The 21,348-nt window shown below is 33.6% G+C and overlaps 1 protein-coding gene across 1 annotated transcript; it reads left to right on the forward strand.

The window, feature by feature from the left end:
• The first annotated feature begins 4,465 nt into the window (after positions 1–4,465).
• Positions 4,466–9,640, forward strand: LOC142231141 (uncharacterized). The gene has a single exon (XM_075301760.1). The coding sequence runs from the start codon at positions 4,466–4,468 to the stop codon at positions 9,638–9,640; it is 5,175 nt and encodes a 1,724-aa protein (XP_075157875.1).
• Positions 9,641–21,348: the final 11,708 nt, after the last annotated feature.

Genomic DNA, 21,348 nt, shown 5'->3' on the forward strand with positions numbered 1-21,348 from the left:
ACGAATTAAAGTCCTTTTCGCTCTAGGACGCATATTTAAGGAGATATGGACAAAAGAAGTTTTTCATATAAAAATTTCAATTTTTTTAAGTTTTGGGTGGATTTTTCAATTTTTTGGGGGTGGTCACGAATTAAAGTCCTTTTCGCTCTAGGACGCATATTTAAGGAGATATGGACAAAAGAAGTTTTTCATATAAAAATTTCAATTTTTTTAGGTTTTGGGTGGATTTTTAAATTTTTTGGGGGTGGTCACGAATTAAAGTCCTTTTCGCTCTAGGACGCATATTTAAGGAGATATGGACAAAAGAAGTTTTTCATATAAAAATTTCAATTTTTTTAGGTTTTGGGTGGATTTTTAAATTTTTTGGGGGTGGTCACGAATTAAAGTCCTTTTCGCTCTAGGACGCATATTTAAGGAGATATGGACAAAAGAAGTTTTTCATATAAAAATTTCAATTTTTTTAGGTTTTGGGTGGATTTTTCAATTTTTTGAGGGTGGTCACGAATTAAAGTCCTTTTCGCTCTAGGACGCATATTTAAGGAGATATGGGCAAAAGAAGTTTTTCATATAAAAATTTCAATTTTTTTAAGTTTTGGGTGGATTTTTCAATTTTGTGGGGGTGGTCACGAATTAAAGTCCTTTTCGCTCTAGGACGCATATTTAAGGAGATATGGGCAAAAGAAGTTTTTCATATAAAAATTTTAATTTTTTTAGGTTTTGTGTCGATTTTTAAATTTTTTGGGTGTGGTCACGAATTAAAGTCCTTTTCGCTCTAGGACGGATATTTAAGGAGATATGGGCAAAAGAAATTTTTCATATAAAAATTTCAATTTTTTTAAGTTTTGGGTGGATTTTTCAACTTTTTGGGGGTGGTCACGAATTAAAGTCCTTTTCGCTCTAGGACTCATATTTAAGGAGATATGGGCAAAAGAAGTTTTTCATATAAAAATTTCAATTTTTTTAGGTTTTGTGTCGATTTTTAAATTTTTTGGGTGTGGTCACGAATTAAAGTCCTTTTCGCTCTAGGACGATTAGTTTAGGAGATATGGGCAAAAGAAGTTTTTCACATAAAAATTTCAATTTTTTTAGGTTTTGGGTGGATTTTTAAATTTTTTGGGGGTGGTCACGAGTCCTTTAGCGCTCTAGGACGCATATTTAAGGAGATATGGGCAAAAGAAGTTTTTCATATAAAAATTTCAATTCTTTTAGGTTTTGGGTGGATTTTTCAATTTTTTGAGGGTGGTCACGAATTAAAGTCCTTTTCGCTCTAGGACGCATATTTAAGGAGATATGGGCAAAAGAAGTTTTTCATATAAAAATTTCAATTTTTTTAGGTTTTGGGTGGATTTTTAAATTTTTTGGGGGTGGTCACGAATTAAAGTCCTTTTCGCTCTAGGACGCATATTTAAGGAGATATGGGCAAAAGAAGTTTTTCACATAAAAATTTCAATTTTTTTAGGTTTTGGGTGGATTTTTAAATTTTTTGGGGGTGGTCACGAATTAAAGTCCTTTTCGCTCTAGGACGCATATTTAAGGAGATATGGGCAAAAGAAGTTTTTCATATAAAAATTTCAATTTTTTTAGGTTTTGGGTGGATTTTTAAATTTTTTGGGGGTGGTCACGAATTAAAGTCCTTTTCGCTCTAGGACGCATATTTAAGGAGATATGGGCAAAAGAAGTTTTTCATATAAAAATTTCAATTTTTTTAGGTTTTTGGTGGATTTTTAAATTTTTTGGGGGTGGTCACGAATTAAAGTCCTTTTCGCTCTAGGACGCATATTTAAGGAGATATGGGCAAAAGAAGTTTTTCACATAAAAATTTCAATTTTTTTAGGTTTTGGGTGGATTTTTCAATTTTTTGGGGGTGGTCACGAATTAAAGTCCTTTTCGCTCTAGGACGCATATTTAAGGAGATATGGGCAAAAGAAGTTTTTCATATAAAAATTTCAATTTTTTTAAGTTTTGGGTGGATTTTTCAATTTTTTGGGGGTGGTCACGAATTAAAGTCCTTTTCGCTCTAGGACTCATATTTAAGGAGATATGGGCAAAAGAAGTTTTTCATATAAAAATTTCAATTTTTTTAGGTTTTGTGTCGATTTTTAAATTTTTTGGGTGTGGTCACGAATTAAAGTCCTTTTCGCTCTAGGACGCATATTTAAGGAGATATGGGCAAAAGAAGTTTTTCATATAAAAATTTCAATTTTTTTAGGTTTTGGGTGGATTTTTCAATTTTTTGGGGGTGGTCACGAATTAAAGTCCTTTTCGCTCTAGGACGCATATTTAAGGAGATATGGACAAAAGAAGTTTTTCATATAAAAATTTCAATTTTTTTAGGTTTTGGGTGGATTTTTTAATTTTTTGGGGGTGGTCACGAATTAAAGTCCTTTTCGCTCTAGGACGCATATTTAAGGAGATATGGGCAAAAGAAGTTTTTCATATAAAAATTTCAATTTTTTTAAGTTTTGGGTGGATTTTTCAATTTTTTGGGGGTGGTCACGAATTAAAGTCCTTTTCGCTCTAGGACGCATATTTAAGGAGATATGGGCAAAAGAAGTTTTTCATATAAAAATTTCAATTTTTTTAAGTTTTGGGTGGATTTTTCAATTTTTTGGGGGTGGTCACGAATTAAAGTCCTTTTCGCTCTAGGACGCATATTTAAGGAGATATGGGCAAAAGAAGTTTTTCACATAAAAATTTCAATTTTTTTAGGTTTTGGGTGGATTTTTAAATTTTTTGGGGGTGGTCACGAATTAAAGTCCTTTTCGCTCTAGGACGCATATTTAAGGAGATATGGACAAAAGAAGTTTTTCATATAAAAATTTCAATTTTTTTAGGTTTTGGGTGGATTTTTCAATTTTTTGGGGGTGGTCACGAATTAAAGTCCTTTTCGCTCTAGGACGCATATTTAAGGAGATATGGGCAAAAGAAGTTTTTCATATAAAAATTTCAATTTTTTTAAGTTTTGGGTGGATTTTTCAATTTTTTGGGGGTGGTCACGAATTAAAGTCCTTTTCGCTCTAGGACTCATATTTAAGGAGATATGGGCAAAAGAAGTTTTTCATATAAAAATTTCAATTTTTTTAGGTTTTGGGTGGATTTTTCAATTTTTTGGGGGTGGTCACGAATTAAAGTCCTTTTCGCTCTAGGACGCATATTTAAGGAGATATGGGCAAAAGAAGTTTTTCACATAAAAATTTCAATTTTTTTAGGTTTTGGGTGGATTTTTCAATTTTTTGCGGGTGGTCACGAATTAAAGTCCTTGTTGGGGCAGATCGTATTTTATGTCATTTATATTACTTTAATTTATATATTTATTAATTTATTGTTTTTATTTTATTTATTCTTCACTATTTATTTTATTAGTCGTTTAATTGTTCTTTATTTAAATTTTATTTACATCCCTTTAATGTTTCCCCACCCTAATATTTACTTTCAAATTCATTTCGTTTATTTACTTTACTCTCTTTTAGTTCTATGACCTATATTCGTTTTTCGTTTGTTTTCGATCATTTAATGTTACATTAGTTATTATAGTTTGTTTTGGTTTGATCGATCTCTTCCCACTGCTTATGTTGGTCGTGGGTATAGTTGAAGAAAACAACAACAACAACAAAGCATAAATATCGTTTATGCTTTTGCTTGTTATTTGTTTTTCATAATGCTTGCAAATTTGATACATTGGTTGAATGCATGTATGTATGTACATACATACATATCAATAACTGTCATCTTTTGGTTCTTTTCGTGGTTCAGTGGGAAGAGATGATCAAAGTTAAAGTTAGTTGTCGATTATTGTTTGTCACCAACGCGTTGCTCGAATAAAGGAAAACAATGTTTGAACTTGTTATATTAAAACAAATAGAATATTAACTCTTGTTGTTCGGCATAGTTACATTGAAAATAATTATTGTAATAAAACAAATTATTTAAACTGAATTTTTACTCGGTCGTTGGGTTTTTAAAAAGGCAATGTTTGAACGGGTAAAAATATAAAGAAAATCTAAGTTGTTCTACGGGCGACATATCAACTTTGTGGTTCTGTGCAAACATTTTGGCGACCGTGACAGGACGGTCAGTGTTTAAAGTTGAAAATAATTTGTTGTGGAAAAAGGTTTTCGTACATTTGAAGTGGTGTGGGGTATTTCATCATTGTTGTGTTATTCGTGCTTTCGTTGCCCCTACTGCTGATGTTAAATCCTGTTAGTTTTGTACCTTTGGACACCAACTTTAATTGCTGCCGTCGTAATTATTTTGAAAGAAATTCAACTCGGAGTTTCTTAGCAGAATCAAAGTGAATTGTTGTTAGGTAACAATTATAAAGCTTGGCTTGGTGATACATAAAATTCCAATTTAGTGGAAATTAGCGCCATATTTATTGGAAAGCGCTAATTGCAAAATTGTTGTTCCTGAAATATAAGAAACGCAATTTTCTCTTTCGTCGTTGACGTTCTCTTAAGTTTGCAAAATGACGAGAGACGATAATGATGCTTCTGAAGAAGCAAGTGGTGCTGATTTGTCTTCTCTTAAACAGCAACGTAGCTCTATGAAGAGGAATATCAGCAACATGCATAAAAAGGTAGAAAAAGATGGTGCAAAAGTAGATTCCACTATTTTAGAGTGTCGTTTGCAAATTTTGGAATCATACTTCAAACAGTTGTGCCACATCCAAACTCAAATAGAAACACTTAGTCCGGCTGACACATCGAGGAGTGATTTGGAAGAACTTTTCATAACAGCAAAGGCAAAAATATTGGGCCTTCTGAACAAAAGTCGTAGTTCTATACCTGGTGATACTACTTTGATGAATGCTTCAATTGCCGGAATTTCAACACAATCTCGTTTGCCTTCGTTGAAATTGCCTCGTTTTGATGGAAAATATGGCGAGTATAAAAGATTTATTTCGACATTTAACAACATGGTCCATGAAAATCAAACTATTACCCCAGTTGATAAATTCAATTATTTATTGAACTGTCTCAGTGGTCCCGCTTTGGCAGTTGTTGAAGCTTTTCAAGTGTCAGAGGAAAACTACCCGAAAGCACTAACACGGCTCCAGGAACGTTATGACAATAAGGTATTGATTTTTTTGGAACATATCAACACTCTTTTCGATATTCCGAAAATGGCAAAAGGTGATAGCTCATCATTGCGGAATATTATTGACACTGTTTCGGCTGTTCGTGGTTCTTTGTTGTCGCTTGGGTCTGAAGCAGATGTTATGAACGCAATTTTAGTACATTTGGTTTTGAATAAAGTGGATGCAGATACGAAACAGAATTATGATGAAAAACAAGAATATAAATCGTTGCCCTCTTGGGATTGTTGCTATGATGTTTTGAGTCTTCGTTGTCAATTTCTCGAAAGTCATGGAAAAAGGACAGAATTTGGTGAAAAAGCAAAACTTGTCAAGCCCAAGCAAAATTTTAATCGCACTGCCCATACTTTCGTCAATTCAAATCCAAATTGTGTATATTGTAATTCAACTGATCATTATCTGCAAACTTGTTCTTCGTTTTCGGCAATAGCAGTTCCCGATCGTTTTAATTTTGTAAAACGCGGTGGCCTGTGCATTAATTGTCTGCGAAAGGGGCATATGGTTTCAAAATGTCCATCAAAATCACGTTGCAGATTTTGTAATTCAACTCACCACTCAGTGTTGCACATTTTTAGTCCAGACAACTCGGGACAGTCAACCATTTCGAATACTACTACAGTGCAACCTTCAACTAGTAATCAAAATCCAGTTTCGCTTGTGGCTCGCTCATGTAAAAGGGCAATCATTCCGACTGCTGTGGTTCTCATCAAAGATTATTGTGGAACTTTTCAACCGGTAAGAGCTTTACTTGATTCCGGCTCCGAACTCAATTTCATTTCAGAAGAAACTGCAAAAAGGCTTCGGCTTAAATTTCGACCATATTCACAAGAAGTTTCGGGAATTGGAGAAGTTAGAACCAGAATTAAATTTACCGTGTCCGCTACAATAAAATCAAGAATTAGTTCGTTCCAGTGGTCCTCAACTTTTGCTGTTACCCCAACAATTGCATCTGTACAGCCCGGTGAGTACATATATACTTCAAATTGGAAAATTCCCACCGATATACCGTTAGCTGACCCATTGTTTTTCAAACCGCAACATATTGACATTCTTTTGAGTGCTGAAGTATTTTTTGATTTATTACTTGATGGTCGAATTTCTCTTGGATATGGTATGCCAAACCTTACCAATACTGTTTTTGGATACATTGTTGGTGGTATCGCAAGTACTGGTCAAGCGAGATCTAATTTTACATGCAATTTGATGGTCAATTCTTTAGAAGTGGATCTTGATAAAACTCTAAAAAAATTTTGGGAAGTAGAAGAATACGAAAAGAATCCCAATATGTTGTCCGAAGAAGAAGCAGCATGTGAAAATCACTTTGTTGAAAATGTTAAATTAGATTTTGATGGAAGAGTTGTGGTCCGCTTGCCATTTAAAGAAAATCCCAAATGTCTCGGCGATTCGTTCGAAGCTGCTCGAAAACGTTTTTTGTCCCTGGAAAGACGTTTAGATCGTGATCTACAATTGAAGTCAATGTATAAAGAATTCATGGATGAGTATTTGTCCCTGGGTCACATGTCGCTCTATAATCAACCGTTATGTGGTACCTATTACATAATACCACATCATTGTGTTTTGAGACCACAAAGTACTACAACAAAAATTAGAGTTGTATTTGATGCATCTTCTCGTAGTTCGTCAAATAAATCATTGAACGATATTTTGATGGTTGGACCAACAATACAACAAGACCTGATCACCACACTATTTTCGTTTCGTTTACACAAGTATGCTTTTACTGCTGATATTTCTAAAATGTATCGACAATTTCGAATAGATGAAAATGATAGAAAATATCAACTCATATTGTGGAGAAATCAAAAAGATGAACATTTAAAGGTATATCAACTGAATACTGTTACCTACGGTTTATCTGCCGCCCCATTTTTGGCGATTCGTAGTTTGTTTTTCATTGCAGATAAATATTCGCACTCGCATCCTTGTGGTTCTGAAGTTTTGCGCAACGATTTATACGTGGATGATGTACTCACCGGCGCTGACGACCTTGCAACGCTGGCTCAAAAGAAAAACGAGCTAGTAAAAATATTAAGTTTCCATGGCCTTGAGTTAGCAAAATGGAACAGCAATAACATCATGTTCGGTTCAAATCAAGATGCAGAAATCACCATTAAAACAAGTGAAGATGAAGTTGCAAAAGCCTTGGGTATGTCTTGGAAACCCAAGGAGGACGTTTTTACTTACCGATTCGAGTTACCAGATGTGATGAATCCTACAAAAAGATCTGTTTTGTCAATTGTATCAAAAATCTATGACTTGCTTGGACTATTGAGCCCCATTGTCATTCGATGCAAAATACTTCTTCAAGAAATGTGGGTGCAAAACATTGGATGGGATGACCCATTAACTGAACATCTTAAATCATTATGGCTCCAAATTAAATCGGATTTAAATTACATACATAAAGTTGAAGTCCCCAGGTATGTTTTAACCTCAAATGATACTCTTGGAGAAATTCACGGATTTGCTGACGCCTCGCAACGAGCATATGGTTGTTGTATTTACTATCGAGTTTGTCTTAAGGGAGAATACAAAACGACCCTTTTAATTGCAAAATCCAAAGTGGCCCCAATTAAGGCACAATCACTACCACGGCTCGAATTGTGCGCAGCAGTATTGCTGAATAACACATGGCTCAAAATACAACCAAAAATTTCAAGTTTTGTCTCATCGATATATTTTTGGACTGATTCCAAAATCGTACTACAATGGCTTAAATTACATTCGTCGACGTTGAATTGTTTTGTGGCAAATCGTATTTCTGAACTACAGGAGAAAACAAGAAATGTTAGCTGGAGACACGTCCCTTCGAAGAGTAACCCTGCTGATGTGGTTTCGCGTGGATGTAGCGCGGAGGAAATTTCTAATACCATTTGGTTTAGTGGCCCTTCGTTTTTGGAAGAAGATATTACAAAATGGCCCGGAACTGAAGAACAATTGAACATCGAAATTCTCGAACGTAGAAAGGCAGCTGTTTTTGTGGCAAATTCATCAGAAGTCAACATCATAGATGACCTTCTCGATAAGCATTCTTCCTATATTAAATTTATTAGAATAATTGCTTATATTTTTCGTATATTCAACAGATGTCCTGCTAAGAAAGATGTGAATATTTCTGATGTAATTCATTTGTCCCCAGATGAATTAGAAGAAGGTTTTTGGAGAATTGTGGCTCACATCCAGATGTGGTGTTTTGGTGCCGATATCAAATCACTGAGTAATGGTGGTCTGGTAAACCCATCGCTTCAAAAACTTTCACCATTTGTACATGAGATGACACTTGGAGCAACCACAGTCAAAATTCTTCGTGTTGGTGGTCGTTTGTCCCAAGCGCCCATTCCATATGATGCAAGATTTCCAGCACTATTACCAAAAGACCATCGCTTCGTTAAATTGTATATTGAGCATGTTCATCGCTCACATTTACACGCTGGAGCAAAAGTGTTGTTGGGACTATTGCGCCAGAAAATATGGATTGTAAACGCCAGAGATGTTGTACGCAAAGTTGTTCGCAATTGCGTTCATTGTTTTCATTACAAACCGAAATTGATGGAACAGTTGATGGGAAATTTGCCATCAGATCGACTTCGAGCTCAACGCCCATTTTTGATTGCTGGTGTTGATTTTTGTGGTCCATTCATGACGTCGTACCGTATCCGAGGAAAAGTGCCTTATAAAACATACATAGCTGTATTTGTGTGTTTCACTTCCAAGGCAGTTCATTTAGAACTAGTTTCGGACCTATCGACAAACAATTTCATCTTGTGTCTCAAAAGATTTGTTGGAAGACGTGGCATACCCCAAAAGTTGTATTGCGACAACGCCACTAATTTCGTTGGAGCACGTAACCAAATCAAAGAATTAAAAGAAAGTCTTTTTCGAGATGATGTGGTCCACGACATGAAATCACTTTGTTGTCAACTTGGTTTCGAATTTTGTTTTATACCTCCCCGTGCCCCACATTTTGGCGGACTGTGGGAAGCAGCCGTCAAATCTACAAAAACGCTACTTATAAAGAACGTTGGCAAAGCATATCTTACTTTCGAAGAGCTACAAACAGTCATAATTGACGTTGAGGCAATTTTAAATTCGCGCCCCATCGCTCCAATATCAAACGATCCCAATGATGGTGAAGCCCTAACGCCTGGTCATCTGCTTATTGGTTCTTCATTGGTTGCAGTTCCCGATAAACATATCGATTCATCCCAATCATCATTATTGTCTCGGTGGCAAAGGGTCTCATTTTTGAAACAACAATTTTGGCAAATGTGGTCCCGAGATTATATGCTATCTTTACAACAAAGGTCAAAGTGGTTCAAAGACAATAACAACATAAAAGAAGGGCAACTAGTTCTAATACATGAAGACAACACTCCGCCACAACAATGGTTACTAGCTCGTGTTACAAAACCTATTCTAGGCCGTGATGGAAAGGTTCGTGTGGTTGAACTGAAAACTAAATCTGGAATTTGTACTCGGCCAATTCACAAAGTGGCTCCCCTACCAAATAATGAAGAGGTTTGAAACATGGAGGTTTCAACGGCGGGAGAATGTTGGGGCAGATCGTATTTTATGTCATTTATATTACTTTAATTTATATATTTATTAATTTATTGTTTTTATTTTATTTATTCTTCACTATTTATTTTATTAGTCGTTTAATTGTTCTTTATTTAAATTTTATTTACATCCCTTTAATGTTTCCCCACCCTAATATTTACTTTCAAATTCATTTCGTTTATTTACTTTACTCTCTTTTAGTTCTATGACCTATATTCGTTTTTCGTTTGTTTTCGATCATTTAATGTTACATTAGTTATTATAGTTTGTTTTGGTTTGATCGATCTCTTCCCACTGCTTATGTTGGTCGTGGGTATAGTTGAAGAAAACAACAACAACAACAAAGCATAAATATCGTTTATGCTTTTGCTTGTTATTTGTTTTTCATAATGCTTGCAAATTTGATACATTGGTTGAATGCATGTATGTATGTACATACATACATATCAATAACTGTCATCTTTTGGTTCTTTTCGTGGTTCAGTGGGAAGAGATGATCAAAGTTAAAGTTAGTTGTCGATTATTGTTTGTCACCAACGCGTTGCTCGAATAAAGGAAAACAATGTTTGAACTTGTTATATTAAAACAAATAGAATATTAACTCTTGTTGTTCGGCATAGTTACATTGAAAATAATTATTGTAATAAAACAAATTATTTAAACTGAATTTTTACTCGGTCGTTGGGTTTTTAAAAAGGCAATGTTTGAACGGGTAAAAATATAAAGAAAATCTAAGTTGTTCTACGGGCGACATATCAACTTTGTGGTTCTGTGCAAACAGTCCTTTTCGCTCTAGGACGCATATTTAAGGAGATATGGGCAAAAGAAGTTTTTCATATAAAAATTTCAATTTTTTTAGGTTTTGGGTGGATTTTTCAATTTTTTGAGGGTGGTCACGAATTAAAGTCCTTTTCGCTCTAGGACGCTTAGTTTAGGAGATATGGGCAAAAGAAGTTTTTCATATAAAAATTTCAATTTTGTTAGGTTTTGGGTGGATTTTTCAATTTTTTGAGGGTGGTCACGAATTAAAGTCCTTTTCGCTCTAGGACGCTTAGTTTAGGAGATATGGGCAAAAGAAGTTTTTCATATAAAAATTTCAATTTTGTTAGGTTTTGGGTGGATTTTTCAATTTTTTGAGGGTGGTCACGAATTAAAGTCCTTTTCGCTCTAGGACGCATATTTAAGGAGATATGGACAAAAGAAGTTTTTCATATAAAAATTTTAATTTTTTTAGGTTTTGGGTGGATTTTTCAATTTTTTGGGGGTGGTCACGAATTAAAGTCCTTTTCGCTCTAGGACGCATATTTAAGGAGATATGGACAAAAGAAGTTTTTCATATAAAAATTTCAATTTTTTTAGGTTTTGGGTGGATTTTTCAGTTTTTTGGGGGTGGTCACGAATTAAAGTCCTTTTCGCTCTAGGACGCATATTTAAGGAGATATGGACAAAAGAAGTTTTTCATATAAAAATTTCAATTTTGTTAGGTTTTGGGTGGATTTTTAAATTTTTTGGGGGTGGTCACGAATTAAAGTCCTTTTCGCTCTAGGACGCTTAGTTTAGGAGATATGGGCAAAAGAAGTTTTTCATATAAAAATTTTAATTTTTTTAGGTTTTGGGTGGATTTTTCAATTTTTTGAGGGTGGTCACGAATTAAAGTCCTTTTCGCTCTAGGACGCTTAGTTTAGGAGATATGGGCAAAAGAAGTTTTTCATATAAAAATTTCAATTTTGTTAGGTTTTGGGTGGATTTTTCAATTTTTTGAGGGTGGTCACGAATTAAAGTCCTTTTCGCTCTAGGACTCATATTTAAGGAGATATGGGCAAAAGAAGTTTTTCATATAAAAATTTCAATTTTGTTAGGTTTTGGGTGGATTTTTCAATTTTTTGAGGGTGGTCACGAATTAAAGTCCTTTTCGCTCTAGGACGCTTAGTTTAGGAGATATGGGCAAAAGAAGTTTTTCATATAAAAATTTCAATTTTGTTAGGTTTTGGGTGGATTTTTCAATTTTTTGAGGGTGGTCACGAATTAAAGTCCTTTTCGCTCTAGGACTCATATTTAAGGAGATATGGGCAAAAGAAGTTTTTCATATAAAAATTTCAATTTTGTTAGGTTTTGGGTGGATTTTTCAATTTTTTGAGGGTGGTCACGAATTAAAGTCCTTTTCGCTCTAGGACGCATATTTAAGGAGATATGGACAAAAGAAGTTTTTCATATAAAAATTTCAATTTTTTTAGGTTTTGGGTGGATTTTTCAATTTTTTGAGGGTGGTCACGAATTAAAGTCCTTTTCGCTCTAGGACGCATATTTAAGGAGATATGGGCAAAAGAAGTTTTTCATATAAAAATTTCAATTTTTTTAAGTTTTGGGTGGATTTTTCAATTTTTTGGGGGTGGTCACGAATTAAAGTCCTTTTCGCTCTAGGACTCATATTTAAGGAGATATGGGCAAAAGAAGTTTTTCATATAAAAATTTCAATTTTTTTAGGTTTTGGGTGGATTTTTCAACTTTTTGGGGGTGGTCACGAATTAAAGTCCTTTTCGCTCTAGGACGCATATTTAAGGAGATATGGGCAAAAGAAGTTTTTCATATAAAAATTTTAATTTTTTTAGGTTTTGGGTGGATTTTTCAATTTTTTGAGGGTGGTCACGAATTAAAGTCCTTTTCGCTCTAGGACGCTTAGTTTAGGAGATATGGGCAAAAGAAGTTTTTCATATAAAAATTTCAATTTTGTTAGGTTTTGGGTGGATTTTTCAATTTTTTGAGGGTGGTCACGAATTAAAGTCCTTTTCGCTCTAGGACGCATATTTAAGGAGATATGGGCAAAAGAAGTTTTTCATATAAAAATTTCAATTTTTTTAGGTTTTGGGTGGATTTTTCAATTTTTTGAGGGTGGTCACGAATTAAAGTCCTTTTCGCTCTAGGACGCATATTTAAGGAGATATGGACAAAAGAAGTTTTTCATATAAAAATGTCAATTTTTTTAGGTTTTGGGTGGATCTTTAAATTTTTTGGGGGTGGTCACGAATTAAAGTCCTTTTCGCTCTAGGACGCATATTTAAGGAGATATGGACAAAAGAAGTTTTTCATATAAAAATTTCAATTTTGTTAGGTTTTGGGTGGATTTTTCAATTTTTTGAGGGTGGTCACGAATTAAAGTCCTTTTCGCTCTAGGACGCATATTTAAGGAGATATGGGCAAAAGAAGTTTTTCATATAAAAATTTTAATTTTTTTAGGTTTTGGGTGGATTTTTCAATTTTTTGAGGGTGGTCACGAATTAAAGTCCTTTTCGCTCTAGGACGCTTAGTTTAGGAGATATGGGCAAAAGAAGTTTTTCATATAAAAATTTCAATTTTGTTAGGTTTTGGGTGGATTTTTCAATTTTTTGAGGGTGGTCACGAATTAAAGTCCTTTTCGCTCTAGGACGCTTAGTTTAGGAGATATGGGCAAAAGAAGTTTTTCATATAAAAATTTCAATTTTGTTAGGTTTTGGGTGGATTTTTCAATTTTTTGAGGGTGGTCACGAATTAAAGTCCTTTTCGCTCTAGGACGCATATTTAAGGAGATATGGGCAAAAGAAGTTTTTCACATAAAAATTTCAATTTTTTTAGGTTTTGGGTGGATTTTTAAATTTTTTGAGGGTGGTCACGAATTAAAGTCCTTTTCGCTCTAGGACGCATATTTAAGGAGATATGGGCAAAAGAAGTTTTTCATATAAAAATTTCAATTTTGTTAGGTTTTGGGTGGATTTTTCAATTTTTTGAGGGTGGTCACGAATTAAAGTCCTTTTCGCTCTAGGACGCATATTTAAGGAGATATGGGCAAAAGAAGTTTTTCACATAAAAATTTCAATTTTTTTAGGTTTTGGGTGGATTTTTAAATTTTTTGGGGGTGGTCACGAATTAAAGTCCTTTTCGCTCTAGGACGCATATTTAAGGAGATATGGGCAAAAGAAGTTTTTCATATAAAAATTTCAATTTTTTTTAGGTTTTGGGTGGATTTTTCAATTTTTTGGGGGTGGTCACGAATTAAAGTCCTTTTCGCTCTAGGACGCATATTTAAGGAGATATGGACAAAAGAAGTTTTTCATATAAAAATTTCAATTTTGTTAGGTTTTGGGTGGATTTTTCAATTTTTTGGGGGTGGTCACGAATTAAAGTCCTTTTCGCTCTAGGACGCATATTTAATTTTTTGAGGGTTGTCACGAATTAAAGTCCTTTTCGCTCTAGGACGCTTAGTTTAGGAGATATGGGCAAAAGAAGTTTTTCATATAAAAATTTCAATTTTGTTAGGTTTTGGGTGTATTTTTCAATTTTTTGAGGGTGGTCACGAATTAAAGTCCTTTTCGCTCTAGGACGCATATTTAAGGAGATATGGGCAAAAGAAGTTTTTCATATAAAAATTTCAATTTTTTTAGGTTTTGGGTGGATTTTTCAATTTTTTGGGGGTGGTCACGAATTAAAGTCCTTTTCGCTCTAGGACGCATATTTAAGGAGATATGGACAAAAGAAGTTTTTCATATAAAAATTTCAATTTTTTTAGGTTTTGGGTGGATTTTTAAATTTTTTGAGGGTGGTCACGAATTAAAGTCCTTTTCGCTCTAGGACGCATATTTAAGGAGATATGGGCAAAAGAAGTTTTTCATATAAAAATTTCAATTTTTTTAGGTTTTGGGTGGATTTTTCAATTTTTTGAGGGTGGTCACGAATTAAAGTCCTTTTCGCTCTAGGACGCATATTTAAGGAGATATGGGCAAAAGAAGTTTTTCATATAAAAATTTTAATTTTTTTAGGTTTTGGGTGGATTTTTCAATTTTTTGAGGGTGGTCACGAATTAAAGTCCTTTTCGCTCTAGGACGCTTAGTTTAGGAGATATGGGCAAAAGAAGTTTTTCATATAAAAATTTCAATTTTGTTAGGTTTTGGGTGGATTTTTCAATTTTTTGAGGGTGGTCACGAATTAAAGTCCTTTTCGCTCTAGGACGCTTAGTTTAGGAGATATGGGCAAAAGAAGTTTTTCATATAAAAATTTCAATTTTGTTAGGTTTTGGGTGGATTTTTCAATTTTTTGAGGGTGGTCACGAATTAAAGTCCTTTTCGCTCTAGGACGCATATTTAAGGAGATATGGGCAAAAGAAGTTTTTCATATAAAAATTTCAATTTTTTAGGTTTTGGGTGGATTTTTCAATTTTTTGAGGGTGGTCACGAATTAAAGTCCTTTTCGCTCTAGGACGCTTAGTTTAGGAGATATGGGCAAAAGAAGTTTTTCATATAAAAATTTCAATTTTTTTAGGTTTTGGGTGGATTTTTAAATTTTTTGGGGGTGGTCACGAATTAAAGTCCTTTTCGCTCTAGGACGCATATTTAAGGTGATATGGGCAAAAGAAGTTTTTCATATAAAAATTTCAATTTTTTTAGGTTTTGGGTGGATTTTTAAAATTTTTGGGGGTGGTCACGAATTAAAGTCCTTTTCGCTCTAGGACGCATATTTAAGGAGATATGGACAAAAGAAGTTTTTCATATAAAAATTTCAATTTTGTTTGGTTTTGGGTGGATTTTTCAATTTTTTGAGGGTGGTCACGAATTAAAGTCCTTTTCGCTCTAGGACGCATATTTAAGGAGATATGGGCAAAAGAAGTTTTTCATATAAAAATTTCAATTTTTTTAGGTTTTGGGTGGATTTTTCAATTTTTTGGGGGTGGTCACGAATTAAAGTCCTTTTCGCTCTAGGACGCATATTTAAGGAGATATGGACAAAAGAAGTTTTTCATATAAAAATTTCAATTTTTTTAGGTTTTGGGTGGATTTTTCAATTTTTTGGGGGTGGTCACGAATTAAAGTCCTTTTCGCTCTAGGACGCATATTTAAGGAGATATGGACAAAAGAAGTTTTTCATATAAAAATTTCAATTTTTTTAGGTTTTGGGTGGATTTTTCAATTTTTTGAGGGTGGTCACGAATTAAAGTCCTTTTCGCTCTAGGACGCATATTTAAGGAGATATGGGCAAAAGAAGTTTTTCATATAAAAATTTCAATTTTTTTAGGTTTTGGGTGGATTTTTCAATTTTTTGAGGGTGGTCACGAATTAAAGTCCTTTTCGCTCAAGGACGCATATTTAAGGAGATATGGGCAAAAGAAGTTTTTCATATAAAAATTTTAATTTTTTTAGGTTTTGGGTGGATTTTTCAATTTTTTGAGGGTGGTCACGAATTAAAGTCCTTTTCGCTCTAGGACGCTTAGTTTAGGAGATATGGGCAAAAGAAGTTTTTCACATAAAAATTTCAATTTTTTTAGGTTTTGGGTGGATTTTTAAATTTTTTGGGGGTGGTCACGAATTAAAGTCCTTTTCGCTCTAGGACGCATATTTAAGGAGATATGGGCAAAAGAAGTTTTTCATATAAAAATTTCAATTTTTTTAGGTTTTGGGTGGATTTTTCAATTTTTTGGGGGTGGTCACGAATTAAAGTCCTTTTCGCTCTAGGACGCATATTTAAGGAGATATGGACAAAAGAAGTTTTTCATATAAAAATTTCAATTTTGTTAGGTTTTGGGTGGATTTTTCAATTTTTTGGGGGTGGTCACGAATTAAAGTCCTTTTCGCTCTAGGACGCATATTTAAGGAGATATGGGCAAAAGAAGTTTTTCATATAAAAATTTCAATTTTTTTAGGTTTTGGGTGGATTTTTCAATTTTTTGGGGGTGGTCACGAATTAAAGTCCTTTTCGCTCTAGGACGCTTAGTTTAGGAGATATGGGCAAAAGAAGTTTTTCATATAAAAATTTCAATTTTTTTAGGTTTTGGGTGGATTTTTCAATTTTTTGAGGGTGGTCACGAATTAAAGTCCTTTTCGCTCTAGGACTCATATTTAAGGAGATATGGGCAAAAGAAGTTTTTCATATAAAAATTTCAATTTTTTTAGGTTTTGGGTGGATTTTTCAATTTTTTGGGGGTGGTCACGAATTAAAGTCCTTTTCGCTCTAGGACGCATATTTAAGGAGATATGGGCAAAAGAAGTTTTTCATATATAAATTTCAATTTTTTTAGGTTTTGGGTGGATTTTTCAATTTTTTGGGGGTGGTCACGAATTAAAGTCCTTTTCGCTCTAGGACGCTTAGTTTAGGAGATATGGGCAAAAGAAGTTTTTCATATAAAAATTTCAATTTTTTTAGGTTTTGGGTGGATTTTTCAATTTTTTGAGGGTGGTCACGAATTAAAGTCCTTTTCGCTCTAGGACTCATATTTAAGGAGATATGGGCAAAAGAAGTTTTTCATATAAAAATTTCAATTTTTTTAGGTTTTGGGTGGATTTTTAAATTTTTTGGGGTGGTCACGAATTAAAGTCCTTTTCGCTCTAGGACGCATATTTAAGGAGATATGGACAAAAGAAGTTGTTCATATAAAAATTTCAATTTTGTTAGGTTTTGGGTGGATTTTTCAATTTTTTGAGGGTGGTCACGAATTAAAGTCCTTTTCGCTCTAGGACGCTTAGTTTAGGAGATATGGGCAAAAGAAGTTTTTCATATAAAAATTTCAATTTTGTTAGGTTTTGGGTGGATTTTTCAATTTTTTGGGGGTGGTCACGAATTAAAGTCCTTTTCGCTCTAGGACGCATATTTAAGGAGATATGGGCAAAAGAAGTTTTTCATATAAAAATTTCAATTTTTTTAGGTTTTGGGTGGATTTTTCAATTTTTTGGGGGTGGTCACGAATTAAAGTCCTTTTCGCTCTAGGACGCATATTTAAGGAGATATGGGCAAAAGAAGTTTTTCATATAAAAATTTCAATTTTTTTAGGTTTTGGGTGGATTTTTCAATTTTTTGGGGGTGGTCACGAATTAAAGTCCTTTTCGCTCTAGGACGCTTAGTTTAGGAGATATGGGCAAAAGAAGTTTTTCATATAAAAATTTCAATTTTGTTAGGTTTTGGGTGGATTTTTCAATTTTTTGGGGGTGGTCACGAATTAAAGTCCTTTTCGCTCTAGGACGCATATTTAAGGAGATATGGACAAAAGAAGTTTTTCATATAAAAATTTCAATTTTGTTAGGTTTTGGGTGGATTTTTCAATTTTTTGGGGGTGGTCACGAATTAAAGTCCTTTTCGCTCTAGGACGCATATTTAAGGAGATATGGGCAAAAGAAGTTTTTCATATAAAAATTTCAATTTTTTTAGGTTTTGGGTGGATTTTTCAATTTTTTGGGGGTGGTCACGAATTAAAGTCCTTTTCGCTCTAGGACGCTTAGTTTAGGAGATATGGGCAAAAGAAGTTTTTCATATAAAAATTTCAATTTTTTTAGGTTTTGGGTGGATTTTTCAATTTTTTGAGGGTGGTCACGAATTAAAGTCCTTTTCGCTCTAGGACTCATATTTAAGGAGATATGGGCAAAAGAAGTTTTTCATATAAAAATTTCAATTTTGTTAGGTTTTGGGTGGATTTTTCAATTTTTTGGGGGTGGTCACGAATTAAAGTCCTTTTCGCTCTAGGACGCATATTTAAGGAGATATGGGCAAAAGAAGTTTTTCATATATAAATTTCAATTTTTTTAGGTTTTGGGTGGATTTTTCAATTTTTTGGGGGTGGTCACGAATTAAAGTCCTTTTCGCTCTAGGACGCTTAGTTTAGGAGATATGGGCAAAAGAAGTTTTTCATATAAAAATTTCAATTTTTTTAGGTTTTGGGTGGATTTTTCAATTTTTTGAGGGTGGTCACGAATTAAAGTCCTTTTCGCTCTAGGACGCTTAGTTTAGGAGATATGGGCAAAAGAAGTTTTTCATATAAAAATTTCAATTTTTTTAGGTTTTGGGTGGATTTTTCAATTTTTTGAGGGTGGTCACGAATTAAAGTCCTTTTCGCTCTAGGACGCATATTTAAGGAGATATGGGCAAAAGAAGTTTTTCATATAAAAATTTCAATTTTTTTAAGTTTTGGGTGGATTTTTCAATTTTTTGGGGGTGGTCACGAATTAAAGTCCCTTTCGCTCTAGGACTCATATTTAAGGAGATATGGGCAAAAGAAGTTTTTCATATAAAAATTTCAATTTTTTTAGGTTTTGTGTCGATTTTTAAATTTTTTGGGGGTGCTCACGAATTAAAGTCCTTTTCGCTCTAGGACGCATATTTAAGGAGATATGGGCAAAAGAAGTTTTTCATATAAAAATTTCAATTTTTTTAGGTTTTGGGTGGATTTTTCAATTTTTTGAGGGTGGTCACGAATTAAAGTCCTTTTCGCTCTAGGACTCATATTTAAGGAGATATGGGCAAAAGAAGTTTTTCATATAAAAATTTCAATTTTGTTAGGTTTTGGGTGGATTTTTCAATTTTTTGGGGGTGGTCACGAATTAAAGTCCTTTTCGCTCTAGGACGCATATTTAAGGAGATATGGGCAAAAGAAGTTTTTCATATATAAATTTCAATTTTTTTAGGTTTTGGGTGGATTTTTCAATTTTTTGGGGGTGGTCACGAATTAAAGTCCTTTTCGCTCTAGGACGCTTAGTTTAGGAGATATGGGCAAAAGAAGTTTTTCATATAAAAATTTCAATTTTTTTAGGTTTTGGGTGGATTTTTCAATTTTTTGAGGGTGGTCACGAATTAAAGTCCTTTTCGCTCTAGGACTCATATTTAAGGAGATATGGGCAAAAGAAGTTTTTCATATAAAAATTTCAATTTTTTAGGTTTTGGGTGGATTTTTCAATTTTTTGAGGGTGGTCACGAATTAAAGTCCTTTTCGCTCTAGGACGCTTAGTTTAGGAGATATGGGCAAAAGAAGTTTTTCATATAAAAATTTCAATTTTGTTAGGTTTTGGGTGGATTTTTCAATTTTTTGAGGGTGGTCACGAATTAAAGTCCTTTTCGCTCTAGGACGCATATTTAAGGAGATATGGGCAAAAGAAGTTTTTCATATAAAAATTTTAATTTTTTTAGGTTTTGGGTGGATTTTTCAATTTTTTGAGGGTGGTCACGAATTAAAGTCCTTTTCGCTCTAGGACGCTTAGTTTAGGAGATATGGGCAAAAGAAGTTTTTCATATAAAAATTTCAATTTTGTTAGGTTTTGGGTGGATTTTTCAATTTTTTGAGGGTGGTCACGAATTAAAGTCCTTTTCGCTCTAGGACGCATATTTAAGGAGATATGGGCAAAAGAAGTTTTTCATATAAAAATTTTAATTTTTTTAGGTTTTGGGTGGATTTTTCAATTTTTTGAGGGTGGTCACGAATTAAAGTCCTTTTCGCTCTAGGACGCTTAGTTTAGGAGATATGGGCAAAAGAAGTTTTTCATATAAAAATTTCAATTTTTTTAAGTTTTGGGTGGATTTTTCAATTTTTTGGGGGTGGTCACGAATTAAAGTCCTTTTCGCTCTAGGACTCATATTTAAGGAGATATGGGCAAAAGAAGTTTTTCATATAAAAATTTCAATTTTTTTAGGTTTTGTGTCGATTTCTAAATTTTTTGGGGGTGGTCACGAATTAAAGTCCTTTTCGCTCTAGGACGCATATTTAAGGAGATATGGGCAAAAGAAGTTTTTCATATAAAAATTTCAATTTTTTTAGGTTTTGGGTGGATTTTTCAACTTTTTGGGGGTGGTCACGAATTAAAGTCCTTTTCGCTCTAGGACGCATATTTAAGGAGATATGGGCAAAAGAAGTTTTTCATATAAAAATTTTAATTTTTTTAGGTTTTGGGTGGATTTTTCAATTTTTTGAGGGTGGTCACGAATTAAAGTCCTTTTCGCTCTAGGACGCTTAGTTTAGGAGATATGGGCAAAAGAAGTTCTTCATATAAAAATTTCAATTTTGTTAGGTTTTGGGTGGAATTTTCAATTTTTTGAGGGTGGTCACGAATTAAAGTCCTTTTCGCTCTAGGACGCATATTTAAGGAGATATGGGCAAAAGAAGTTTTTCATATAAAAATTTCAATTTTTTTAGGTTTTGGGTGGATTTTTCAATTTTTTGGGGGTGGTCACGAATTAAAGTCCTTTTCGCTCTAGGACGCATATTTAAGGAGATATGGACAAAAGAAGTTTTTCATATAAAAATTTCAATTTTTTTAGGTTTTGGGTGGATTTTTCAATTTTTTGGGGGTGGCCACGAATTAAAGTCCTTTTCGCTCTAGGACGCATATTTAAGGAGATATGGACAAAAGAAGTTTTTCATATAAAAATTTCAATTTTTTTAGGTTTTGGGTGGATTTTTCAATTTTTTGAGGGTGGTCACGAATTAAAGTCCTTTTCGCTCTAGGACGCATATTTAAGGAGATATGGGCAAAAGAAGTTTTTCATATAAAAATTTCAATTTTTTTTAGTTTTGGGTGGATTTTTCAATTTTTTGGGGGTGGTCACGAATTAAAGTCCTTTTCGCTCTAGGACTCATATTTAAGGAGATATGGGCAAAAGAAGTTTTTCATATAAAAATTTCAATTTTTTTAGGTTTTGTGTCGATTTCTAAATTTTTTGGGGGTGGTCACGAATTAAAGTCCTTTTCGCTCTAGGACGCATATTTAAGGAGATATGGGCAAAAGAAGTTTTTCATATAAAAATTTCAATTTTTTTAGGTTTTGGGTGGATTTTTCAATTTTTTGAGGGTGGTCACGAATTAAAGTCCTTTTCGCTCTAGGACGCTTAGTTTAGGAGATATGGGCAAAAGAAGTTTTTCATATAAAAATTTCAATTTTTGTAGGTTTTGGGTG

Source organism: Haematobia irritans, chromosome 3, assembly GCF_050003625.1.
Source record: "Haematobia irritans isolate KBUSLIRL chromosome 3, ASM5000362v1, whole genome shotgun sequence".
In the NCBI taxonomy this organism is placed as follows: domain Eukaryota; kingdom Metazoa; phylum Arthropoda; class Insecta; order Diptera; family Muscidae; genus Haematobia; species Haematobia irritans.